The following is a 27,985-nucleotide window of genomic DNA, read 5'->3' on the forward strand; positions in this document are numbered from 1 at the left end:
GAACACCGGGCGTCACAGAGGGAGCGAGATCTACTCACACTCAGTTCTCGCTTGAGTGCTCAGGTTTCGGCAGAGTGCCTTGAGAATCGCTTGTACCCTGTTTTTCAAATAAAAACGCTTTCCATTGAGACCTAAAAGCTCGTTTTAACCATTTCTCTACACTATTCAAGGGTTGAATAGCTCTTTATTACTCTCAAAGAGAGTGTTAGCCTCGAGGCGTTGACTCTGTGAGTGCACATTTATTTCGGCAAGGAAAATGGCAAAAGATGATAAGGAGAACGGGTGGAAAGAGTTCTTCTGGAACCCGAGGACGCGCGAGTTCTGCGGGAGGACCGCGAGCAGTTGGGGTAAGTCTTACACAGCATTGACAGGATTACTCTCATGCATGTATGATAATTAGTTCCACATAATTTTGCCTTATAATATGTAACTGAGCTGCAAACTTTAGCACAGTGAGTCTCACTGTTTGTGCGGAGAAGTTCACTGAACAGACACATCGCTGTCCGAGGTGCTGAAACTCCAGTTGCTTTGCCGGGCTGTACGTTAATGCGTCACATGCGTTTCCGCTCCTCGGCGTGTTTATGCAGCTGCAAAACGTAATACGTTAGAATTGGTGTGTGTTTATGCTTGCCAAATTAACGAAATTTGTATGTACGGATAGATGTTACTGTACTCAATGATTATTGTCTTATTCTTCTGGACTTTGCGGTCAGAAGTGTTGAATGCGCGGCATCAGCCAATGAACAGCGCGGAGAAATGTGATGCGTCGAGTTACTGCAAAACTCCACAATGCGCTTCTGGCAGAATGTCTAGCTGGGATGGGCAACTTCGGTCCTGGAGGTCTACTGTCCTGCAGAGTTTAGCTTCAGCCCTAATCAAACACACCTGAACAAGCTAATCAAGGTCTTCGGGATTACTAGAAAGCTACAGGCAGATGTGTTTTTATCAGGGTTGGAGGGTTGGAGCTAAACTCTGCAGGACACTGGCCCTGCAGGACCTAAGTTGCCCATCCGCATTCTGTAAAGAATGGTCATTTTAACTGCAAAAGAATGTCAAAATTCTGCAGTAGTTAAATACCTTACTATGTACAGTTGTTTATAGAAGTACAAAGTATTAATTACTGTATAATTTTTTCGTGAAAGATTACAACCTACTTAACGAGGCAGTTCAAATATAGTGAAAATACTGTATAAGTGATGTTTTTGTTAAAATTATGAATCACTTTAATTGGAAAAGGGGCATTTCCTGCTCAAACAGAAGGTTAGTTTCTTTCTTTGTAGCAGTTATGTAGATTGGAGGGCTTTATGTTGTATTTTATAATGTTTATTGCATTATTTTACCTTGGTGTGTGTTACCATGAGCTACCCAAACAGTTGCTAGAGAGGCCAGTTTTGATTATCTTTAGCCCTTAGCGTGCCACCTTTATCATTATGTGTACATTTGATCATAAGGCTGGTATAAACCTAATTTAATGACAGTTAGGAACTGTAACATATACAGTCACCAAATGCCAAGCCTTCATTTTGATATCATCAGCCAGTATTTTTATTTTTTTAGGCGGTTTGGCAGTTTTACAATGTTCATTCTGCCATTTGGTTTAAACCTGTTTAAACTTTCCAAACATATCCAAATCTAAATAGAAGTGAACCATAAAACACCTTTAGCCCATTGCATGCTGCTGCAAATTGTCTTTTGCAGTGACATTGGGATGATTTAATCTAGCCAAGGGCCATTTTGAGTGTGTGCGTGGGGGTTTGTGAATTAGTGTAAGATGTAATCCTTTACTAATAGGCTCATTGGTTGCCTTGGTGAGGCTATCATGTGGAGACGCAGCCTATTCAAAGGCCGTAGATTAATTCTGGAACTGAATGTATCTTTTAATCAGGGTGTGATGGCATTAATTGCCATCCAAAATTGCCCGCTGGGCATCTATAACTCAGCTGTCAATGCTATGGGATTGTGTGTGTGTGTGTGAGAGAGAGAGAGAGAGAGAGAGAGAGAGAGAGAGAGTGCACTTGAGTTGGAGAAATGCTAGATCACTGCCCTCAAGACTTCCATGTATGCCAGCACATTTTGCTCTAGGGAGCTGAGTGTGTAACACTTCACCGAGTGTGTGTTTGAGTGTGTGTGTGTGTGTGTGTGTGTGTGTGTGTGTGTGTGTGTGTGTGTGTGTGTGTGTGTGTGTGTGTGTGTGTGTGTGTGTGTGTGTGTGAGATGCTCTGAGGACTAGCTGCCCAGTTAAGCCAGTGTGCTCTCTAAGACTCCTTAATTAGTCTATTTTTGTCTGTGCCCAAACTAGAGTGAACCTGGGTATGCTTAGATTCTTTAACAAAGTACATCCTCATTACTGGAGCTTAATCGTGACCTATGGAGGACGGTGGAAGCTGCAGCTACATTCATACAGCTGTGTCTTCTACTGAAACATATCCAAGGTTTCTTTCAGGATTCATGGGGCACAGAGGGGTCAATACATCCGATAAAAGCACTTAAACCTGATCTCACTACAGCCCTCTGGAGGGTCATATACAGCCTGTGCCCCATCTTGTTGTTAAATATCACTCTTGCAAAGGCTGTAAGTGAATCTCTAAACCACTCCTGAGAATTACAGCTCATAATGCAGCATCCGACAGCAGAAGATCTTGAAGTTATGACAACATACGTTTTTACATTGCTTTAACTCATCAAAATAAATAATTTTCAACTTTAAGTTATACACCAATAAGTTATACAAGATTCAACTAATTTTTAAGCATTTTTAAGTTGAAATTACTTAAACATTCAAGTTGATTGTACTTAAAAATTTAAGGCAGCAACTTTTTTTTACAGGGAAAGTTTTGGAGATATTATAGGGCTGATATTCTAGATCAGGGGTTCCCCAAAAAAAATATCAGCCAAAGCCCTTTGACATAAAATGTTTACTTGAAGTAAATAATTTAGACTTTAAGTTAATATTTCAATAATTTAACAATACATTTGCATGATTATGGCTCTCTGAAGATGGTTAACAGTAAGTAAAAAAAATTAAATTCATCTTTTTTAGTAAGTATTTAATTTTGACTGAGATGAAATTATGTAATTTTACCTGCATATTATCCTTAATATTGTACTACAAAAAATAGTCCACTACAATGTACAAAACAATGAGCCTTGCATGGGGAACACTGTAACAATATTACATTAATATTAATATGAGGTCTTCTGAAAGTAGCGGCAGTTTCAGTTTAGTTTCCGAAGTACAGTACAGCGTTGCTATGGATGACTGGGAATGTTCAAATCAAGTATTCCAGAGAGCTAAGTAATAAGCTATTTGCTGTAGTTACCCTGAGGAGCTTTTTTCATTTCTTTTTTTTTTAACCTGATCTAACCCTTATCTTTGTAGCTTAATTTATTCGGGGATTATAAGTATTTTTGCCTCAAAATAAAATCAGTTAATTTAGTTACAATGTGAAGCACATTGCAATGTTATCATTTTAGTTACTATATTTCTTTGCATCCATTACAAAGTTCTTGTTGCCAAAACAGGAAATTGATATTCACTTGATATTCCCTTTGTCTACATCACAGCTGTGTGTTCCTCTGAAGCTGTGTTTGATAGTATGGTGGCATGGTAGGTTTGATGAATCAGAAAGGATGTGTGCATAGATCTAAAGAGACTGTTTGTATGGGGTTGTGTCTGGATTAATGAACAGATCACAGCGGCACATTTTGCTCCCGTCTTTCAGGTTGCATTCAAATTAGAGGGTTGAAATAGGGAGGGTGACTTTCATCATGATGAGAGACAGATAAAGAAACAGAAGAGCACCGATAGTGTATCACTCTCACCCGGTGCAGAATTCGCCACACACACACACACACACACACACACACACACACACACACACACACACACACACACACACACACACACACTCACACACACACACACACACACACACACACACACACACACACACACACACACACACACACACACACACACACACACACACACACACACACACACACACACACACACACACACACACACACACACACAGGGCCAGCAGAGCTAATGAGGATGTACCACATTTTAACCCTATAACCAAGTTCAGCAGGTAATGTTTGATAATGCAGGTACTTGGTGTCCTGATAGAGCTGTTATTTTAAGGCTGTGAGATTAAGTAGTGCTTAATGATTCGATCATTTGGGCATTGTAAGTCTCTCTGCACTAGGCAACGTTCTCACCTTATCTTTGCTCGCTTTTTCTCTTACGCATCCATTGCGTCCTTTTTCACTCTCTCCAGGCATATTAACACACACTCCTGTGTAATCCTAGCCTGAAGAGTAACCTCACATTGCACTGCTGTTATTGATCAGTGAAAGCCTGTCTGTGCGGGGAGCTCCTGGATGCAGCGGAGTGGGGTGGGGGGGCAGAGATCCGGTATCCCTCCTCCCTCGGCCCGGGGCAACCTGATCGACGGTCCCCAGGGGCCTCGCTGCCTGAAGCTCAGGTGTCCCGTAGCTTAATGAGCTCTCCTCAGGCGTACACAGTCCTGCAAACATCCCTCATATCCCCTCTATGGAATGATAGAGCCTGATCTGTTCAAAATAGCAACCATAAATTATGTAATGTGTTGGTGAATTTTGAAGTACATTCTTAGTACAGAGGCAAATGGAGGAGCTACTATTTATCAGAGTATTCAGGTAATTAACATAAAATGTTAGACAGTCCAAGTGTCCTACAAGATATACTATTTTGAGCAACATTTTCCTGATATATAATATAAATACTACATGTACAGAATTTTGGGATTAGTAAATTTTTTAAAATGAAATAATACTTTTATTTAGCAAGGATGCAATTGAGCAAAACATTTCCAGTTCAAATAAATGCTGTTCTTTTTAACATTCTATTATATTTCTATAATAACAATAATAATAAAGTCAGTTTCCACAAAAATTCAGCAGCACAGCTGATGTTTCTTGAACAGCAAATCAGCATATTATTTTACAATGTATTTTATTCCTGTGATGTCAAAGCTGAATTTCCAGCATCATTACTCCAGTCTTCAGTGTCACATGATCCTTCAGAAATCATTCTAAACTAAAATAGAAAACGTCTCGGTTACGTATGTAACCCTCGTTCCCTGAGTAGGGAACGGAGACGTTACGTCGGATGACGACGAATGGGGTTTCGCTTAGAAATCCTATCATCTTCGAGTATTAAAACACGAGCCAATGGCAAAGAAATGCCATGGGTCTGCGGAATTTGCATAGCGTGACTCCGCCCCACCCTGGGGGTATATAAGGAAGTACGCTGCAACATGCAGATATGTCTTCGCTGAGGAGCCGAGACTGAACTCAGGCGTTCCAGCGGTACAGCGGAAGTGGCAGGGAGACGTAACGTCTCCGTTCCCTACTCAGGGAACGAGGGTTACATACGTAACCGAGACGTTCCCTTTCGTTGTCACTCCGAGTTACGTCGGATGACGACGAATGGGGTTCCCGTATAATCACGCCACCTCTCGACTGTCTTCCAGTGCCCTGCGTAAGTCTGAGCTCCCTGTCGTGAGACTAGCACGGACGAAGGAGTCCTACTTAACACAGGAATACCAAGGTACACTGGGAAGCATATCCAGTGGAAATATGCAATCATGCCCAACCCGAAGGGGGGGACTTGGAATACACATATGACCCCGAAGGGCTGCATACGGAGTAACACTGGGGTGTCCAGCCGCAGGTGGAATATTTCAACCCCAGGGGTGGCAAGGCGGCTTGCCAAGGGAAAGACACATGCTCAAAGAGGCTTACAGTGGAATACACATGTGGGGGTCGCCCGAAGGGAACCATGCACATGGTGGCACCTAGCCAAGCGCGAAAGCTGCCCGTGGCATAACTCTGGCGTTGACGTCATCAGTGCTGGAGGAGACTCAGGGCTTATGAGGCTCACCTGAGGAAATATCGCACGTATCCCGTCCGTGGAGAGGAATGGCGAGCAAGCGAAGACACCTGAGCAGAATCTAGTACCGGCTAGTTGAAGCGAGTACATGAGAAGAAACTGGCTCTACTCGGAGATTGTAAAATCTCGCAAATGTGTTAGGTGTCGCCCAGCCTGCAGCTCTGCAGATGTCTGTTAGCGAGGCGCCATGCGCTAGAGCCCAAGAGGATGCCACACTCCGAGTGGAGTGGGCCGTCACACCAAGGGGGCACGGTCGACCTTGCTGCTGGTAAGCCAAAGCAATGGCGTCCACTATCCAGTGAGACAACCTTTGTTTGGAGAGAGCCTTTCCCTTCAGCTTCCCACCATGACAGACAAAGAGCTGGTCTGAGGTCCTGAAACACTGCGTTCTGTCTACGTAAGCACGAAGGGCGCGTACTGGACAGAGCAGTGCCAAGGCTGGGTCTGCCTCCTCCAAGGGCAGCGCTTGCAGGTTCACTACCTGATCTCGAAAGGGTGTGGTAGGAACCTTGGGCACATATCCAAGCCGGGGTCTCAGGATCACGTGAGAGTTAGCCGGCCCGAATTCCAGGCACGCTTCATCAACCGAAAATGCCTGCAGGTCCCCTACCCTCTTGATGGAGGCCAATGCAACCAGGAGCGCTGTCTTCATTGACAGGAACTTAAGCTCCACTGATTGCAAAGGCTCAAATGGAGCCCTCTGCAGGGCAGTCAGAACCACTGCGAGGTCCCAAGAGGGTACGAGGGGAGGGCGAGGAGGATTTAGTCTCCTCGCTCCCCTCAGGAACCTGATGATCAGGTCATGCTTCCCCAGAGACTTACCTTCAACTGCATCGTGATGTGCGGCAATGGCGGCAACATACACTTTCAGGGTGGAGGGAGACAGCCTTCGCTCCAACCCTTCTTGCAGGAAGGAAAGCACGACACTGATCGGGCATTTCGTGGGTTCTTGCTGTTTAGAAGAACACCAGTTGACGAAGAGGTTCCACTTCAACGCATAGACATGTCTCGTGGACGATGCTCTAGCGGAAGTGATGGTAGCCACCACCGCTGGTGGTAGGGTACTCAAACCTGCCTCGTCCCGTCCAGAAGCCACACGTGGAGGTTCCAAAGACCGGGACGAGGGTGCCAAAGGGTGCCCCGTCCCTGAGAAAGGAGGTCCTTCCTCAGAGGAATTGGCCAGGGAGGTGCTGTCGCAAGGAGTATGAGTTCTGAGAACCAGGTGTGGCTGGGCCAGTATGGGGCAACCAATATAACCTGCTCCTTGTCCTCCCTGATCTTGCGCAGGGTCCGCGCAAGAAGGCTCACTGGGGGAAACGCATACTTGCGTAGGTCCCTCGGCCAGCTGTGCGCCAGTGCATCCGTGCCGAGCGTGCCCTCGGTCAGGGAATAAAACAGGTCGCAATGGGACGAGTCGTGGGAGGCAAACAGGTCTACCTGTGCGTCGCCGAACTGATCCCAAATCAGCTGAACCGACCGGGGATGGAGTCGCCATTCTCCAGCGAGAGGCTGAACTCGAGACAGCTCGTCGGCCGCCTGGTTCAGGTGTCCCGGGATATAAATGGCTCGAAGCGACCTCAGATGCTTCTGACTCCATATAAGGAGGTGGCGGGCGAGTTGCGACATACGGCGGGAGCGTAGACCACCTTGATGGTTGATGTACGCTACTGTTGCGGTATTGTCTGATCGGACTAGTACGTGCTGACCCCTGAGCAACGCATGGAAACGGTGCAGGGCGAGACGTACAGCCAGCAACTCGAGGCAATTGACATGCCAAAGGCGCTGGGGTCCTGTCCAGGAGCCCGCGGCAGCATGACCATTGCACATGGCGCCCCAGCCCGTGGTGGAGGCATCTGTTGTGACAACAACATGCCGGGAAACTCGTTCTAAGGGCACTCCGGCCCGTAGAAAGCTGAGGTTCGACCACGGGGTGAAGGTCTGACGGCAGGCCGGAGTCACTGGGACCCGGAGCTTGCCGTGTTGCCATGCCCACCTCGGGACTCGATCGCGAAGCCAAAGCTGAAGCGGTCTCATATGAAGCAATCCGAGCGGCGTTACTGCGGCTGCGGATGCCATATGCCCCAGGAGCCTCTGAAAAAGTTTCAGTGGGACCGCACTCTTGCCCTCGAACTGGCGAAGACAAGTCAGCAGTGACTGCGCGCGCTCGCTCGTAAGCTGCGCGCACATGGCGACCGAGTCGATTTCCATACCGAGAAAAGAGATCCCCTGCACTGGGCAGAGTTTGCTCTTCTCCCAGTTGACCCGAAGGCCCAGACGAGCTAGGTGCCGGAGCACAAGATCCCTGTGTTCGCAAACCTGGTCTCGAGAGTGAGCTAGGATCAGCCAGTCGTCGAGATAGTTCAGGATGCGAACCCCGTGTTCCCGGAGGGGAACAAGGGCTGCCTCGACGACCTTCGTAAAGACGCGAGGAGACAGGGCTAGCCCGAAAGGGAGAACCGCGTACTGGTATGCCCGCCCCTCGAAAGCAAACCGTAGAAACGGTCTGTGTCGAGGTAAAATGGAGACATGGAAGTAGGCGTCCTTCAGGTCGATCGCTGCAAACCAATCCTGTGGCCGCACACACTCGAAAATGCGTTTGGCCGTGAGCATCTTGAACGGCAGCCTGTGGAGGGAGCGGTTCAGGACGCGCAGGTCCAGGATCGGTCGTAACCCACCCGATTTCTTCGGAACAATGAAGTAAGGGCTGTAGAAGCCGGACCTCATTTCGGCTGGAGGGACAATCTCGATCGCACCCTTCGCCAGTAGGGTGGCGACCTCCGCTCTCATGACAGGGGCATTGCCACCGACCATAGTGAAGCGGACTCCGCTGTAGCGGGGAGGAGATCGCGCGAACTGAATCGCGTAGCCGAGCCTGATGGTTCTCGCGACCCAGCGGGACAATCTGGGAAGCTCTAGCCAGGCTTCCAGAAAGTGCACCAGCGGGGTCATACGAACCACAGACGTTCCGTCGGGGGTGCAGCGAGGCGGAATGACCGGCCCAGGCGTGGGTGGCATAGCGGCCCAGTGCGGGGGCACGGCCATTAGCCGCGTCCTGCCAGAGGAGGCCAGGGGAGGACCAGCGTCCCACAGGGGCGTGCTCTGGCAGGGGTCTGGCGACAGAGGGGGACGAGAGGAGCGTGGCCCGTGGGCGGCGCGTGCTCTCATCCGCACACTCCGTGTGCTCAGAGATGGGGTAGTGAGTTCTTTCTTTAACCATTTTAGGGTGCTGCCCGTCGTGGGACGAGCAGCGGGAATGGGAAAACCAAGGATTCTCCCCCGGCCCTCCACCGGGGGAAGGAGCGGCCCTGCAACCGGCTCCTGAACAGAACTCAACGCCATCTCTGAGCAGCCCGTCTCAGGAGCGCCGCTTAGCCTGGCGTTTAGCGGGGCACGGGGCGGGAGAGGGCTGTGGCGCCTTCCTACGGCTTCCTCTCCGACGCGACCCGGAAGCAGCGGACTGCTGGGGCCGATCGGGAGGGGGGGGAACCGTAGGAGGGCGCCCTCGGCGGCGAGCGGGCTGAGGCACCTGTGCCGACGGCTGCGCTGCCGGAGCAGCGGGCCGCCGGGGCAGGACGTGTTTTAAAGCCTCAGTCTGCTTCTGGCCAGTCGAGAACTGCTGGGCGAAGTCCTCGACTGCACCGCCGAACAGGCCAGCCTGGGATATGGGGGTGTCGAGGAACCGGGTCCGCTCGGCCTCCCGCATATCAGCCAGGTTTAGCCATAGGTGTCGCTCCTGGACCACCGAAGTGGCCATCACCTGACCCAGCGAGCGTGCGGTCACCTTCGTCGCTCGGAGAGCAAGGTCGGTGGCGGCACGCAACTCATCAAAGAGTGCTGGGTCAGACCTCCCCTCGTGCATGTCACGCAACATCTGGGCCTGGTAGACCTGCAGAGTCGCCATGGCATGCAGTGAGGAGGCCGCCAGCCCCGCAGCTCTGTAGGCCTTCGCCACAAGGGTGGAGGAGAACCTACAGGCCTTGGAGGGGTGCTTTGGGTCCCCGCGGGAAGAAGCACTCTGAGGACACAACTGCATCGCAACAGAGCGTTCAACCTGGGGAACCCCAGTGTACCCTTTGGCGGCCGCCTGATCAAGGGGAGGCAAGGCGGAGGCGGTCGCCGAGCGATCACGGGAAGACAATGGTGCCTTCCAGGACCTCGTGACCTCCTCATGCACATCCGGGAAAAAAGGCATTGGGGTTGGCCGCCGACGCGGATCAGCAGCCGCACCCAAAAACCAATCGTCCAGCCGCGAACGAACCGGCCCAGGTGGCGGGGACCACTCAAGACCGATCGCCGCGGCTGCCCGGGAAAGCATGGCCGTCATCTCGGGATCAGACTCGGACAATGCTGGGACACCCGAGGGTGGCAGCACAGCCGAATCCTCACTTCCCGAGGACTCCTGCCCACCTTGTGATGCAGCGATCGACATTGAGTCTTCCTCTGGAGCGCCGAATGAAACTCGCGGCAAGTCAGAGGACTGTACAGCGGTTTCCACGCGGACACTCGCGGGTTGCACGGGAACAGAGGGAAGTGTGGAGCGTGGAATAGTCGGCGCTTTGTTCCACACTGTAACCCTCAGATCACCCTGGCCGCCAGCCGAAGTACCAGCCCTCTCGGGACCAGTAGATCGGGGTGCGGATGAGGGGACTCTCACATTAAGATCATTGAGTCTCGATCTCAACCGTGCGATGGGCATGTTCCCGCAGTGGGAACATGACTCATCCACAAACGCTGCCTTGGCGTGATCGACACCCAGACACACAAGACAGCGATTGTGCCCATCAGAGTCAGATACAAATAGACCGCAACCAGAAGTGCACGGGCGAGGCATCTTTAAAAAGACGTGCCGCGTGCAATGCTCTTTTGTGAAAGGAGATTTCTCCGCAGAGTGTTGAAGCGACCAGGGAGAGAACACACAAACTCTGGCAAATCACTGCACAGATCAGCAGGGAATGTGCACTCGCTGGAACTCGCTGTCACACCAACACCTGGAGAGAGGCTCGTCTCGAAGAGATAAAGAGATGAACTCAGGATTTGGCTGTGGAGTGAAGTAGATCAACTTGGCTCCGAAGCGAAAACATATCTGCATGTTGCAGCGTACTTCCTTATATACCCCCAGGGTGGGGCGGAGTCACGCTATGCAAATTCCGCAGACCCATGGCATTTCTTTGCCATTGGCTCGTGTTTTAATACTCGAAGATGATAGGATTTCTAAGCGAAACCCCATTCGTCGTCATCCGACGTAACTCGGAGTGACAACGAAAGGGAACTGTTATTTTTAATTGTAATGATATTTCACAATATTACTGTTTTAATGTATTTTATTGCAGTCTTGGTGAGTAGAAAATACTTGTGAGTAGAATGGTAGTGTATATAATTATTACTATAATTATTACTATTGTTATTACAAGTCTATTGCAAAAAGGTGTTTAAAATAGTGAACATCATACATGTTCCCATATACATAACAGTATACAGTATATATGCATTTTAAACGTTTGACATTAACTGTCAGCTATGTCAGCTACCCATATGATAAATATTACCGTTATATCAATGGCTCATAAACAATACTTATTTATGCTAAATGGCTCCGTCTGTCATTAACATCAGCAAAAACTCCTGGCTCTTTTAAAACCATATATGGTGCAGAGTACAGACATTAAATTCCTCATGAATAAACAACCATTGGTATCATTTAGCCATTCATCTAAGTGGTACTGCCAAATATCAACCCATAATGCCACTGCTGCAGTCTGTAAAGATACCTATTTAGCGCAGTTGTGTGGACAATCATCTTTATGATTAAGAGTGCTTGCATGACTGTCTGTAGAGACATAGGCTACTCTGGCCTACAGTATATTCCCTGAAAATCCCCCTTGTGATTTAATCTGCCCTCTTCTCCTCCTTCTGTCACCCTCCCTCCCCTTTCCCCCCTCTTAACACACATCTGCCCTGCAGTAATTCAATTTTGTCAGAGACATTGACCAGAAAGGATTACAAGAATTCCTGTATGGGACATTTGTGTGTAAAAGTATGAATGTGTGTGAGACAGAACTGCAGTGAATGTGTATTAATGTACTGTATAAATATATGAATGAGGAGAGGAGATTGGGATGCTCTGGTGAGAAGTTAAGAGGATTAGGCCTACTAGTCATTTCTTTTCTCAGTTACATCAGCAGAAGGAGGGAGAGGAAGCAATAAAAAGTGCAAAAGATGGTTATGGTCATATAATATTCTGTATATCTTATAACAAACATTCTGATCACAAATATGTTTTTATAAAAGAGTGTAGCGTGTAGGAGAAGTTACAATAAGGGAAAACAAGTTTTATCCTATAACATTTAATTGAGTCATTGGGTCAAGACACACTAAATGTATAGCTCCGATGTAATTTCTGTCAAGAATAAATAGGGATTGTTTGCAAAACATACTTTTGCAAACTACTCCTAGACTGCTGGCCCAATCTGAAAAAATCTTTGGAGTCCCTATGCAAATATTAGTTAATTAAAGGCTTAGTTCAACTAAAAAAATACAATTATCCCATAATTTACTCACCATCAAGCCATCCTTTGCATACAGTATATGACTTTCTTTCTTAAGCCAAAAACAATCTGAGTTAAATTTAAAATATCCTGGCTCTTCCAAGCTTTATAATGGGAGTGAATGGTAACTGCGATTACCGGACGTTACCGGAAGGCTGTGATTATAGTTTATAAATGTATAAATATTGATATTTTTCTTATAAAAATGCATTGCTTCACTTCAGAAGGCCTTTATTAACACCCTGGAGCCATATGGATTACTTTTATGATGTATGGATGTGCTTTTTTTGGCCTTTAAAATCTGTTACCATTCACTCCCATTACAAAGCTCGGAATAGCCAGGATATTTTTAATATAACTCTGATTGTGTTTGGCTGAAAGAAGAAAGTCATATACGCCTAGGATGGCTTGAGGGTGAGTAAATGATGGGTTCATTTTCATTTTTGGGTGAACTAACCGTTTAACAGTAACATTTATCACTCATTAATATTAACTTTTCATCCAGCATGGCTGCCACATACTGTACCAAAATAAATGTATTGACTTTACAAACTTTTGTATATTAATATAAGAGCTCAAATTAAGGACGCATGACAAATTTGGAGGGATTTGACCACTTGGCAGCACTATCACAGTGAAAATCTTAAAAATGGCTCTCACTATACAGGACTGTTGTTCAATCTATATTTTGTATGTAGTATACTTGTTCCATCAGTGAGGACAGTCATATATAAAAATAGCCGCCATCAGCCAATCAGTATCACCTGCAGCTATTACTGTAGACAGGTTAAAATGATCTGCTCAAAACACATATAAAGTGGGAGACATGTAAAATTTGCTTGTGCTGATTGGACAGTAGGTAGCATCAAAAATGCCTTCTCCATATGGCCCCTTGAAATGTATGGGGCATTTACATTGTCATTGTGCTATCTGTCTGTCAAAAATGCTTAATGCCATGCAAAATATGGGTTCATGGTGCCTAAACTCCAATAATTCCTGGTATGCAGCTGTATTTATTTGTCAATTTAAATGAATCAGCATTATTTATTATTATTATTATTTATAGTAGTAGTAGTCGTAGTAATTATTATTAATAATTAATATTCTTAATGTGATTCACCCATAATTCCCTTAAAAAGTATATTTTGATGTTAAGTTTGACCAGTGACACATATGTTGCATGTACTGTATGGGGAATTTCCAAGAACTTGAGTGCAGGATGTGTTCGTTTAGAGTTTGTATTTGAATGTGTGTGTCCGTCTAGGTCTGATCCTGCTGTTTTATCTGGCATTCTACATTTTCCTGGCTGGATTATTTACTCTCACCATGTACGCAATGCTGCAGACACTCGATGACCACAAACCAACATACCAAGATAGACTTTCAACTCCAGGTGATACACACAGACTTGTTCCTATACATGTGGAAACCTTTTATAATATGTTTTTAAATTAAGCAAATTATAACCACTGCACCCGAATGTTACCATTAATTGGTCTATTCATTAGCCTTTTTGATGTATAATCAATGCAAAATAAATGCAAACATATTTTGGTCACAGTGATTGTGCCAATTAAGACATGTTCGTGGATCAACATATTTTGTTGATCCTGGAACAACATTTCTGTCTGAAAATGTACCTATCATATCGTTACCCCTAACTTAACCCTACCTTAACCTAACCCTAACCTTGTCCCTCAAATCTGACTGGTTGATTGGAATGTTGTTCCAGGATCAACAAAGATGTTGATCCAGAAACATGTTGTACTTGGTGAAATCACGGTGACCCAAACATACACACACTCACAGATTACATCTGTGAACATTGCCTCTTATTGGTTCTCTGTTGTTTTGTAGGGATGATGATCAGACCTAGAGGAGAGCAGTTGGAGATCGATTACACAGTGGAGTACACAGAGACCTGGGAAAGATATGTCCAGGCCCTCAATAACTTCCTCTCTCGTGAGTACAGTGAGGTTTTCGAACAATAATATATGTAGGCATATTACAGAGAAACTGCTGCAGTTATTTTACTAATAAAATTGCGCATGTAATTTAGCAAGACATTCACAGAAGGTCATGTCCTTTTGCTTCTTTTATGCAGCCTACAATGACTCAGTCCAGGCCCAGAAGAATTACGAGTGTAAACCGGATCAGTACTTCATTCAGGAGGACAGCGGCAGTTTGAAAAACTTCCCCAAGCGTTCCTGCCAGTTCAACCGCTCCATATTGGAGGATTGTTCTGGGATCACAGATCGTTATTATGGTTACAACGAGGGCAAGCCCTGCGTCATCATCAAGCTCAACCGTGTAAGCTTCCGTCAATCCGTCAAGCTTGGAATGGAATGGAGTGAAATCTTTGTGTCAGAAACATTTACAATAATATCCAAAAAGTTGTACTAGTAATGGTCAAATTACAGTTTATGGTAACACTTTAGTTTAGGGTACAATTCTCACTATTAACTAGGCCTATACACTTTTAAGAAAAATGGTTCTAAACAGTACCAAATGGGTTCTTTGGCTTATAACAATAGCAGAACCCTTTTTGGTGCTAAATAGAATCCTATTTATAAGGTTCCATAAAGAATATGCTTTTAAAGTGCTATATAGGACCTTAATGGTGGTATAAATAACCTTTTCAACAATATTTATTTTCATTAATATTAGAATATTAGTATCTTCATATTATTAAACGTACAGTATGGAATTTTTCGACACTAGGGGTCGCTAACCTATTTACAATAACAAAGGCGTAGTTTGATGACGCAACATTTGCTAAGAATTATGGATCTTGTCGTCAACGTCAAGCCGACTGATCTAATCTATGGATCTAATAATGTTTATGGATGACTGAATACATCGATGCTTTTATCATGACTGTGATATGAAGCAGTTCGGGATTGCTAAGAGACAGCTATCAGCTATCATATAAGGAATATGGACATTTCATTCTACCGAACTAACGTTACACGCGAGTGCAGAATTACTATCACAGTCACAGGTCAGTTTATTAGACAAATTAAACTTGTGAGGTAACGCAGCGTTGTTTCACTTGGTCTAACATTACACTATCACACTAAACTGCATTTGAATGTGTTGAAATGTATGTGTTAGTTTGTCTGTATGAGACTAGCAGTAAGCTAGATCAACATTAGAATAACATACAGATCATATTCTAACATTTCATCATGTTGAGCTATATAACATTGATTAGTTTTATGTAAATGTGCTCACCTGTTTAATAAAGTACATGTAGAAGCGGTCGAAGTCTCGGACGTGGAGCTCTCGTTTATATACTGCTCTAGGCATCTCGAAAACACCGTGCTGATATTGATTTTCGTTTAGTTCTCCTTTTGTATCCAAAGTCTGCTTGCCATGGTCCATAATGTTTGAACGAAACAACAACAGCGTGCAAATAGACATTGCGAACTACCGTCAGTCGCTTTGGTTACTATCAGAGGGCTCTGGTTCATAGCTCTGGTTGCCATGGCAGTACGAGCGGAAACCAGGGACAACGCGGATATGACGCCATTGACGGCGACAAAACGGAAATAAAGAAACGGGACGTTTCTCGAATTAAATTACAAATTTCTCCTGGTTTGAAAGTTGTTGGAAACAGTCGGGATAATGTAAGTACACAACTAAAAAAAAATATATAACATAGATATAGTGATTTTTGCTATTTTTAAAGCAAAAAAGTTACATATTGTGGCTTTAATGTTAATATTATCTTTTATAAATTATTTATTAATGTTTTTTTTGTTTTTTTTAAGTCCTCTATCTGCTTGGTCTTATATCTTGTTGCCTCTTTTTACATAAAAAACAGCATGTTGTGTCAATTAGGTAGCTACTTTTATTTTTTATGGACATGGCAGGTTGTAGCAAAAATGACAGTGCTCTAACAACAGTTGATAGCTGAATACATTAATAAATAACAATTGACATTGAACACAATATAGATGTAGACAGTGAAATATCTTCAGAATCCTCTATGATGTCTTTATGTCCTTCATTATGTGTGTGTATTCTGAGTGGCAGTTTGTCTCTGCAGACGATGAGGTTATGATTTGGACAGCATCTAAAATACACAATTGAGTTTAGAGTTATGTCTCTTCCATTTGATTATGTAAAAACAATTATGTTCATGAAGGCCAAAATTAGCAAAAATGGATAGTATGAGCCCTTTACCATGTTAAAAGGAAAAAGTGATTTTAAGTCATGGGATGGCTTTAATGTTTTTGTGACTGGGTATGTTTAGGCATAAAGTCATAATAATAATAAAAAAAAACAATTTGGATCATAAATTCCATATCTCTGTTACTTACTTTGTGGAGAAGAGAAGATGAGTAACGTTATCCTTAACTGAACAGAGCTGCTAACACTTACATGTTCTGTTAAACTAAAAAGAGACAAAGACATGATTGTTAGGAAATGATTGTTACCATTTTAAAGTTATAATTTATAGACATTTTAAGAAAGAAATAATTTACCTGTTGAGAGAATGTTGACAGTCTGTGTAGTTGTATAGCTGAGCTCCAGAAAACCAGTATGAGGAGGCTTTGACAGTTACAGATTTGAAAAACAAAAAGGCGGGAATAAAGAACCCTAAACTCTAACATAAAGAACCATTTCAACATATAAAGACAACATCTTCAGGACGATACGGTTCTAAATAGAACTGTTACTATGTGTAAAGAACCTTTAAAGAACCATATTTTTTTTTTAGAGTGTAGTTGCTTATTAGCATGCATATTACTAGGATATTTGCTGTTTATTAGAACTTATAAAGCACATATTAATGCCTTATTCTGCATGATCATATTCTACATTCCTTAATCTTACCCAATACCTAAACTTAACAACTACCTTAATAACTATTAATAAGCAGTAATTAGGAGTTTACTGAGGCAAACATTATAGTTAATAGTTAGTTAATAGTGAGAATTGGGCCCTAAAGTGTTACCCAGTTTATATGCAAACATATTGTACCGCTCAATCCTTCAATTGGCAAATCAGAGACAAGTATTCCTGCAGACTCTCCCACCTGACTGTTTATAATAGTTCATCAGAGTTATTTTAGATTGGTAACGAGACCCAGTTTGACCTTTTGGTTCTTATCTGTGGGTCACTTTCTTTTTCTCTCTCATTTCAATCTTTTTTGCAGGTGATCAATCTGTTACCTTCTCAAAGCAAGATTGCTCCTTACGTCACATGCAATGCTAAGGTAAGAGCGCTCTGTCTCAGTCTCCCACTCTCTTCTTATCCTTCAGTCTATTAGAAAGGGATTGATTTCAGATTAAAGTTACATGAGCCATTCAACAAGGCCACCAGATTAAATTAGCCAGTAATCAGAACTGCGGCCAGCTTCGGAGAAAAGCTGCCACGACAGACTATGTGCTGCCGACTCACATGCAAATAAACTAGAAGATACAAACTGAAATGAGAACAAGTTAAGAAACATTGGTGTGTTTCCCATTCATTGTAAGTCAGAATGCATTCAGCATTTATTAGTTGGTGCAAGATTCAGTCTCTTTGCACTGTTTTCAAATTCCATGAAACTGAGAGGTGGGCGTGTTTAAGCCATTACCTCATTTGCATAATTACTTTAGATGTTTAGTTTTAGAAAATGATATAGTTTTAGTTAACAACACCGTTGCTTGTTTGTATTCACATACTGTAAGTTAGTTTAAGTTGTTGTTACCCCACTGTAATGCCACACATTATCAGGTAGCAAACTTTGATCTGTATTGCATTAGAGCAGATGTTTTTCATGCTCTTTCCCGGAGCTTTCTCAATAGTGTGTACCATTGGAATCCGAATCAGTTATGTTTGTGTTGGTTCTGGCTGTCGACCAGTGGTTTAATCTGATGGTGCCATTCAGGCTCATGCAGATATGTTCCTTTTTTCCTTTTAACACATCTTACCCTTTTGTCATCATGGACACATCATTCCTCCTCCTGTGTTCTGTATTGTTGCCATTTAATTGTTGCTTTCATTGTTTGTTCAATGAGTGTTGTTTTACACCATTGCTCATCATCTTCGTTTATGTTTCATGTGGATGATTTGTTTTGTTTTTTCTGTCTCATCTGTTCTCCCCATCCATTCTTGTCAGAAATACAAACTTGGGAAAGACGAGTGGGTAAGAATAATAGACAGAATAAAGAATAATCATTTTAACAGAGTATTTTACTAGCTGTATTTTACAGCTTCAATATTCTGCAAGGAGAGAAAAATTGGAAGCCAGACTTTATATTTTTCTCAAACTGACCAATCTTTATTTAAGTTTAAAATCTATGTTTTAGCAGCAAATGATAAAATGATTATTCATACAGTCAGATCATATGCTAGATAATTCCAGCATAAGATCATATCAAGGGGTAATTAGTTTTTCTGTTCATTTGTTTAATATAGTAATAGTAGTTTTGGTATTAGAACAGGTTGATACCCTCAGATCAAATGCTGAGCTGAGATGAACTGAATGTATCCTTCCCTCTGTAGACGGATGACTCAGACAAAATTGGTGAACTGAAGTACTTTCCCCCCAATGGCACCTTGAATCTTATGTACTATCCATACTATGGCAAGAAATCCCAGGTACAATGCACACACACACACTTGGAGAATACACCTGTAAGCACGCAGACACACATCTTGCATATGTACTTAAAGTCAGCATGAAATTAAAATTCACCCTATCTGTTTTGATATATGTACTGTATGTTTCATTATTATTATTATTGACCATTTTAAATCAAAATGAAAAAACTGAATTTTCCTGTGAAATGTCATACATCTCTCGTATGCTGGAATTCTCCAATCAATTAGTCCACTTAAACCCCGCCCCTTTCTTACAATCAATCTAGAGATCGCATTCAGATCTTCCTCCGTCCAATAATCAATTGATGGAAAGAATTGTCCCCATCCTACATGTTTTTTTTTTTTTCTCGATAACCCGTTTACTCAGATGTACATGATTAAATGGAAGAAAAGACTCAGGCTGCATCTGAAATCGCATACTTCTCTACTATATAGCAAAAAACAGTATGTGACAAAAGAAGTATGTCTGAATTCATAGTACTCATAAAAGAGTAGCCAAAAAGTGTCCGTAGGAACCCGTAGAAATGACCTACTTCTTCTGGCGAGATTCTGAAGTGTGCATACGATGTACACTTTACTATCCCATGAAGCCACAGGAGAGGATTTATGAATGGCAGTGAAGCGACGCAACTAACACTGGTAGGTCACATGATAATGACAACATGGCGAATGTAGTATGTCCAAATTCATACTACACACATTCATACTATATACAGTGGGGAGAACAAGTATTTGATACACTGCCGATTTTGCAGGTTTTCCCACTTACAAAGCATGTAGAAAATCCAGAAAATCACATTGTATGATTTTTAAGTAATTAATTTGCATTTTATTGCATGACATAAGTATTTGATACATCAGAAAAGCAGAACTTAATATTTGGTACAGAAACCTTTGTTTGCAATTACAGAGATCATATGTTTCCTGTAGTTCTTGACCAGGTTTGCACACGGCAAGCAAGGATTTTGGCCCACTCCTCCATACAGATCTTCTCCAGATCCTTCAGGTTTCGCGGCTGTCGCTGGGTAATACGGAATTTCAGCTCCCTCCAAAGATTTTCTATTGGGTTCAGGTCTGGAGACTGGCTAGGCCACTCCAGGACCTTGAGATGCTTCTTACGGAGACACTCCTTAGTTGCCCTGGCTGTGTGTTTCGGGTCGTTGTCATGCTGGAAGACCCAGCCACGACCCATCTTCAATGCTCTTACTGAGGGAAGGAGGTTGTTGGCCAAGATCTCGCGATACATGGCCCCATCCATCCTCCCCTCAATACGGTGCAGTCATCCTGTCCCCTTTGCAGAAAAGCATCCCCAAAGAATGATGTTTCCACCTCCATGCTTCACGGTTGGGATGGTGTTCTTGGGGTTGTACTCATCCTTCTTCTTCCTCCAAACACGGCGATTGGAGTTTAGACCAAAAAACTCTATTTTTGTCTCATCAGACCACATGACCTTCTCCCATTCCTCCTCTGGATCATCCAGATGGTCATTAGCAAACTTCAGATTGACCTGGACATGCGCTGGCTTGAGCAGGGGGACCTTGCGGGCGCTGCAGGATTTTAATCCATGACGGCGTAGTGTGTTACTAATGGTTTTCTTTGAGACTGTGGTCCCAGCTCTCTTCAGGTCATTGAGCATGTCCTGCCGTGTAGTTCTGGGCTGATCCCTCACCTTCCTCATGATCGTTGATGCCCCACAAGGTAAGATCTTGCATGGTGCCCCAGACCGAGGGAGAATGACCGTCATCTTGAACATCTTCCATTTTCTAATAACTGTGCCAACAGTTGTTGCCTTCTCACCAAGCTGCTTGCCTATTGTCCTGTAGCCCATCCCAGCCTTGTGCAGGTCTACAATTTTATCCCTGATGTCCTTACACAGCTCTCTGGTCTTGGCCATTGTGGAGAGGTTGGAGTATGTTTGATTGAGTGTGTGGACAGGTGTCTTTTATACAGGTAACAAGTTCAAACAGGCGCAGTTAATACAGGTAATGAGTGGAGAACAGGAGGGCTTCTTAAAGGAACACTCCGACTTTTTGGGACTTTAGCTTATTCACAGTATCCCCCAGAGTTAGATAAGTCCATACATACCTTTTTCATTTCTGTGCGTTCTGTAAGTGTTATTTGACGCACCCACCGCTAGCCTAGCTTAGCACAAAGACTGGATGTAAATGGATAAGGTAGCATACTAATCCCAATAAGTGACAAAATAATGCAAACATTTTCCTATTTACATGTTGTGATCTGTATAGTCACAGCGTGTACAAATAAAAAGGCTATATGAGACAGAGACCTGTTTAAACAGTTTAAAAAAATACAGATTGTTATTTGTACACGCTGTGACTATACAGATCACAACACATAAATAGGAAAATGTTTGCATTATTTTGTCACTTATTGGGAATAGTATGCTACCTTAACTATTTACATCCAGTCTTTGTGCTAAGCTAGGCTAGCGGTGGGTGCGTCAAATAACACTTACAGAACGCACAGAAATGAAAAAGGTATGTATGGACTTAACTCTGGGGGATACTGTGAATAAGCTGAAGTCCCAAAAAGTCGGAGTGTTCCTTTAAATAAAAACTAACAGGTCTGTGAGAGTTTTTACTGGTTGGTAGGTGATCAAATACGTATGTCATGCAATAAAATGCAAATTAATTATTTAAAAATCATACAATGTGATTTTCTGGATTTTTGGCAGTGAAATCGGCAGTGTATCAAATACTTGTTCTCCCCACTGTATAACATACTTTTTAGTGGTCGTGAAGTAATTACTTATTAAAAATAAGTACCTACTCAGGAGGGTATGCGCTTTCGGACGCAGCCTTCAAGTGCAATCAGTGGCTGAATCAGAAATCGCCCCCTATACCCTCAAATAGGGCATTATTTGAGGGGACAGCCAGTTGTAGTGGTGTCCGAAACCATAGTGGACGTTATTGAGTGCACTTATTCAATCCCACATTGCACTGCAATAACGAGTGTTCAACTGATGTACGCTCAACGTCTGTCCGAATTCGCTCACTCCTTTTCATTCACTCCTTCAAGTGAACAGTGTTAGTGGACTAATGTAAGAAATAGTGAATGAGGGTTTAGGGGGCGATTTCGGATTCGGCCAGTATTTTATGTTGTGCTGACATAGTATTCATCTGATACTGACACCTAGTGATGTGGATGTAGCATCACAGGAAGAAAAATGATAGGAAAAGTTGACAGTTACCAATGTCATTTTAGAAATGTGCTATGCACAGCAAATGAAAGTGTCCAATAACAGGAGGCAACTGAGATAAAGCGAGTTGTATTCAGATGGTCATGTGATCTCAACATCTCAATACAGCTTTTATTAGGCCACCTTTAATAAATCAGCCAAATCTCACTCTTATTCTGCTGCAGGTAAACTACTCTCAGCCTCTGGTGGCCATTAAGTTCCTCAACATCACCATGAATGAGGATGTCAACGTGGAGTGCAGAATCAACGCTGACGGCATTGCTGTGGGCAGTGAGCGAGACAAGTTTGCTGGGCGCATTTCCTTCAAACTGAGGATCAACTCCAGATATTAAATAGATGAAATTATGTTCCTTTATTTTACACACACACACACACACACACACACACACACACACACAGACAAACAGAAGGCACAATATGCACAGAAGGCACAGCTAGAGACATAAGCCAGGCACAGCAATCCTCAGCACAGACAGATCAGAGAATAATACTTCAACATTTCAAAGAATTATTATAATTTTTTTTTCATTTGAGACTCTAGTGAGGTTGTAGAGAGTTATCAAGGTTGTGGTTTTGTGTGTATTAATGTGTGTACATCTGTGTGTGCGTGTGTTTGCATGTGTGAGTTGAGATATTACAGTATTTATTTTCTGAAACAAAAGTTAAACCGCATGCTCAGCTATGAGAGCTATTTATTAAATAATATATTATTCTATTAAACAATAGAATAAAGGGACATCATTTTTAAAAGGAGAAAAAGTCAGAACTTAAAAAATGCTGTTTTTCTTCCATTAGTAGCTGTAATAATTTAGCAGAAAATAATTATTATTTCAAAGCAGTTGTCTATGACTTAATGTGAGAGATCTCATGTTTGGATCTCATGCTCTTGAGTGCTAGCTTAGAAAGGTTTTTTTTCGCATGCATGCATGCATGCATCAGTTGTGAAAAGTGGTACTGAAACCTCTCCTCTGTCTGATTTGTGGATATTTTATACCAACATGTAGATAACACTGATCAAAGTCAGCTCTACATTCATCTTCAACACATGAAAAATCTGATACATTCTGATTCATACAAACATTTCTGCATTCCTATTGGTTTCGGCACTGACTGTCAAATGCGTCACGTTTCATTTATTATGAGGCGTGTCTATTTAAGTTTGTTTATATGTATAAATAGATCTTTTGCAGTATTTTCCTTCTTTTTTTTTTTTGCATGTGTAATCCTATTTGTCTCACATGGTGAGGGGATATGATGTTTTGTATTGATTTGCAGTGGCTCAGAGGATAACAACAGGCCTGGGTTCAGTTCAAAATCTGAAAAATAGGTAGAAAAAGTTTAATATGTGTGTGTGAGAATACGTATGGATTTCTGCATGTGTGTGTGTGTGTGTTTTATTTGATTTGATTTGATTTCTTTTATGTTAATCTTTGTGCACAATTTACTTTCTGAATATATTTGCATTTTGTTGTAAGTGATTCCATAGAGACAGATAGAGAGGCTCTAAGAGCAGGAACAGCAGGCTTATGTTTCTGCTGATAAGGGAGACAGAAGTGAATCCAACCGTCCTTACCCTGCATGAGTCAATAAAACAAACAAAAAAACAAGGTCACCCACCTCATTTCTCCTCATTTTTAAAATCTAATTTCTTTCTTTTTTTTTTTTTTATGTTTTTAAACACAAAAAACTCCCCTTTTGAGCACATACACCTCATGCTCCATACTGTGAGTGTCTTGTGTTTCATGTTTAGGCTACTGTCATACAGAGAAGAGAACGGATCACCCATAAGAATATACACACATGCTTCTCTGTGCCGTAGTTGCTCTGACAAGAGTCTGTGTGTACACTTCCTCTAATGCCCTAATCCTTTAATCTCACTAGATAATCCTAAATAGGTATGGTGCTCTACACACCAACATTTCTCCAAAAGTCTGTCTATCTAACCATCTATCAGACATAAGTTAAGTGTCTTCATTTATTGAAGAATATTCAATTGAGTGACAAGATGCTTTATTACATTTGATCACGTTCACATGTTGCTCTGTGATGTCTGTATTGTATATTTTTTGTTTGTGCAAGGTAAGGATGTTATCTGACCCAGTAGAGAAAGCTTCAAATCAACTAAATGAAATATTCATTTACCTCAGGTCCCAGCTCACATATCATTAACTTGATCCTGTTCTATAGTCACTCTGGAGTGAAAGATCAACATAATTCTAATTGTGCAATATAATTCCAATATTGTTCTAAATTATTTTATTTTTTTGAGAATGCTGTTCATTTTCAATACCATGCACAAAAAGGAAAAAGAGAACAGCTGTAAGTGCAGACTTTGCTGCAAGCAGGCTTGGAGATTTTGCAAACAGCGCCCCCACCGTTTCTATGGGTGAACTACACATTTAATAGTACCTATTAGCATGTGTTTATTAAAGGTATAGTTCACCCAAAATTCTGTCATAATTTACTCACCCTCAAGTTGTTACAAACCTGTATGAGTTTCTTTCCTCTGTTGTACACAAAAGGAAGACCCATTGACTTCCATGGTTTCATTCCATTTAAGTCAATGGCTACCACCAACTGTCTGGTTACAAACATTCTTCAAAATATCTTATTTTATGTTCATCAGAAGAAAGAAACTCGTACAGGTTTGGAACAACTTGAGGGGGAGTAAGTGAAGACAGAATTCATGTTTGGGCGAACTAACCCTTTAATATGCATCTTTTGAAAAGCAATATATATTTTTATTTTGTGTCCATTTCGTGTATAAAGAAAAGTTACATAATATTTATTTACCTTTGGAATGGCTGATCATGAAGATAATTATGTATTAGTAGCATATATTTAAATAAATATATAGATGAGAATGGCTAGATGTGTTTTAAAATCAAATGCAATACAGAAAAGATAGTATATTTTCAAAGAACCTATTTTTATTTTTGTTGAGCATTTTATGAAAAAAGCATGTACCAGCTGGGGAATGTATGATATATTAAGCTTTGCAGTGCTTATTATAAAGGAGGTCACAAGGCTTACTTAGCCCGAGAATGTAATAATTCATGGTCACGTCTGGATCTCACCGTAGCCTTTGAAATACCAAAATATATGCAACTTTTATGTTTCATAAAACTACAAATGTCACAGTGATAAAACAGATCATGCCAAAGATGATGATCTGTTAGAACAAATTAAATGTCTCCTGTGAACATATTAACCATATGAACTGAACAGCTTTTGAAAACAAGATGACAAGTCATCCATCTAATGTATATGAAGCATATGAAAAGGGATATATAGTAAATGCTGTGGTTTGGATGTATTTGAACAGATAAAGTGGGTTGTGTAAACAGGCCCAGCAACATCACAGAACAAAACTGCAGTTCATTCGATATGGCTCAATGTTCAGTGGTTCACACAGAACTGGACCTTGCGCAAAGTGTGCTGAAATGTTTGATGAACAATAAGAGGGTGAAATGATATTACCTAGTCAGTTAAATTAATTATATAAACGCCTTATACTGTATATGTTCAGAAGCTTAATCTAATGTATTGAAATAACAAACTTAATAAAATGAACAAAAATACACTGTCTGCTCTTCATCAATAAAATCTGCATTAGAAATACTATAACTCAATTCTAGAGGTAAAAAGGGTTAAAACCAAGGTTTCTTGAGTTTACATTAGTGATATCTGGTCAACTTAAACATACTAATAAAGAGCAGAGCTGGCATACCCACACAATTGCATGCTCAGTATTTCCATTGTCCACATAAGAATATGAATGCCATGTGTATTTGTGTGAGTTTGCCCTTATAAATAATTTTCATGCATGTTAGCAGTGGTCGTTATGCGAAATTTATGAAAAACAGCCTCAGCTAAATCCGAATTATGGCCAATTTCATTGCAATAAATACTGAGTTTTTATTTGAGAACCTTTCTTTATTTGCATGAGATTTGGTTTCCTGAAATAATATGCATATGTGACTCAATGCAAGGTTAAATATCCATTTTTATGTCTAAAAATGTGATTTCATAAATATTATCATTATCATATAATCTCAAATATTTTGAAAGAATGTTTTAAACAATACATTTCAGTACATTTTCAAGTTTACTGTTCAAAATTATTGTAAAATAATATAATTTAGCACACTTTCTGTTCCATACCCATCCGTGCTCTTCATTTAGAGCCAATTTTAGCCACCTTGAGTGGTTTCTGTAAACCGACCACTTAAAGAAAACAAGTGAAAGAAAATAGTTGCATTGCTATAGTTGCTATCTCATGTCATCATGCCAGAATAGATGTAGGCATGTGTGTGTGAGAGTTGAATATCACCTGGACAATCATTAGGTATCAGTTGCACAGTTATAAAACTGAATTTGATAAGCATATGGATTGTAAAAACGTTTTTCTGCTGAAACTTGAACTTACATAACAAAGTCTGTCACTTTTTCTGTGCCTGCATTTCTGGATATTTCATAATCAACCACTATTATGGTGCAAACCTATTGAAAACTGCTAATATCTCCACAAAAATCAATGCATGTTTTTTTTCCTCCAATATCAGGAAAATAGATGACAAACACTGAGCACAGCATGTTGAACAATTGCCTAATTTCTATAAAAAGTTATGTTAACAATATTAATTATTGATTTATTTTCTGTATTTATGTAAATTGTAAGTTGTTTTAACAACAAAAAACGATTACATGTTTAAGGTGTTTGATTTTTTTTTAGATTTTTTTTTTTTAATTTCAGACAAAGTTCCCCAATCCAAGTTGACATGAATTTTGTCATTAATAATCCTTTAAGAAAGCTGACCTTTCTTTGAGTATGCCAGTAAGATGGAAACAATAAGCCTTGTATTTCTCCCATTTATCCAGCTGTGTCTTCATTCTCTTCTTATAAAGGTTCAAAGTTCTAGTCTTGTATTTTAATGTCCTGTTCTTCAGGTTGGTCCCATTCTTATTTCCCTTTCTCTTTCTACACTCAGGGTAGATCCAGCATGCCGTGTTCCTTTAGAGCAACTTCATTTCTCTTGTACACTTCTCCTATCGCACTCACAACCCTGTTCAGTACCACAGTGGCTTCTGCCTGCGTTCCCACACACACCAACTTGTAGAAATAAGGTCGTTCAGGCATAGCAAGAAAGGCCAGCTCTGCTCCTTTTCTCACAAACCAGGTGTGATGGTGGGCCAGTGTGCGCTGGTAAGTCTCTTTGCAGAGGTCAGAAGGGCTACGTAGACGCTCTCCTTCAGTTGCATCCTTCCCTAGTTCTTGCAGGAAGTTTTGCAGCCAGAGCAGAGCGCGGTGTAAGCGCAGAAGAGTCCTGCAGCCTGAGTTCGTCTGCTGGTGAAAATCCACCAAACCATTCTCCAACTCCCATTTAATCATAGACCGAACAGATGTGTATCCAAATGAGAGGCTGTGGTTCATTTCAGAGTAGCTAGAAGATCTGTTATGAGATGACAGTATGACTGTGTCTCCTTGCTGAGTCATTCTTTTTCTGTCTTTCATTTTCTTCTCTGCCTCTTTTTCCGCTTTTTGTGCCAGGTCACGGATGATGGTGGTTTTTGACTCAATTTCTTGTGAAATTAAACCCACCATTGGCCCCAAGGCTTCCAAAAACCTTAAATGCACAGAAAAGAGGAGAGATATTTTGAACATGCATGTTTCTACTTTATTTA

General features: G+C 42.0%; 2 protein-coding genes across 2 annotated transcripts in view; one reads left to right on the forward strand and one right to left on the reverse strand.

Moving 5' to 3' along the window:
• atp1b2b (ATPase Na+/K+ transporting subunit beta 2b) lies at window positions 1–26,857 on the forward strand. Its single transcript, XM_082168796.1, has 7 exons — window positions 1–347; window positions 13,748–13,876; window positions 14,341–14,445; window positions 14,588–14,793; window positions 17,648–17,707; window positions 18,982–19,077; window positions 22,465–26,857. Exons 1-7 carry the CDS (start codon window positions 257–259, stop codon window positions 22,630–22,632), a joined length of 855 nt encoding a protein of 284 aa, XP_082024922.1. The 5' UTR covers window positions 1–256; the 3' UTR covers window positions 22,633–26,857.
• Window positions 26,289–27,985, reverse strand: part of gltpd2b (glycolipid transfer protein domain containing 2b) — a 6,482-nt gene continuing 4,785 nt past the window's right edge. The window contains exon 4 of the mRNA XM_082168792.1: window positions 26,289–27,927. Within this exon, the coding sequence (XP_082024918.1) occupies window positions 27,288–27,927 (640 nt within the window). The 3' untranslated portion in view covers window positions 26,289–27,287. The remainder of the gene's footprint in view (window positions 27,928–27,985) is intronic.

This window comes from Leuciscus leuciscus (assembly GCF_965113295.1).
Source record: "Leuciscus leuciscus genome assembly, chromosome: 5".
Classification (NCBI taxonomy): Eukaryota; Metazoa; Chordata; class Actinopteri; order Cypriniformes; family Leuciscidae; genus Leuciscus; species Leuciscus leuciscus.

Excerpts from the sequence above, each read along its gene's own strand:
- atp1b2b (XM_082168796.1), top strand. The coding sequence starts at position 257 with ATGGCAAAAGATGATAAGGAGAACGGGTGGAAAGAGTTCTTCTGGAAC. Across the intron at positions 13,877-14,340 it reads AGATAGACTTTCAACTCCAG|GGATGATGATCAGACCTAGA; the intron begins GTGATACACACA and ends GTTGTTTTGTAG. Across the intron at positions 14,446-14,587 it reads CCTCAATAACTTCCTCTCTC|CCTACAATGACTCAGTCCAG; the intron begins GTGAGTACAGTG and ends TCTTTTATGCAG.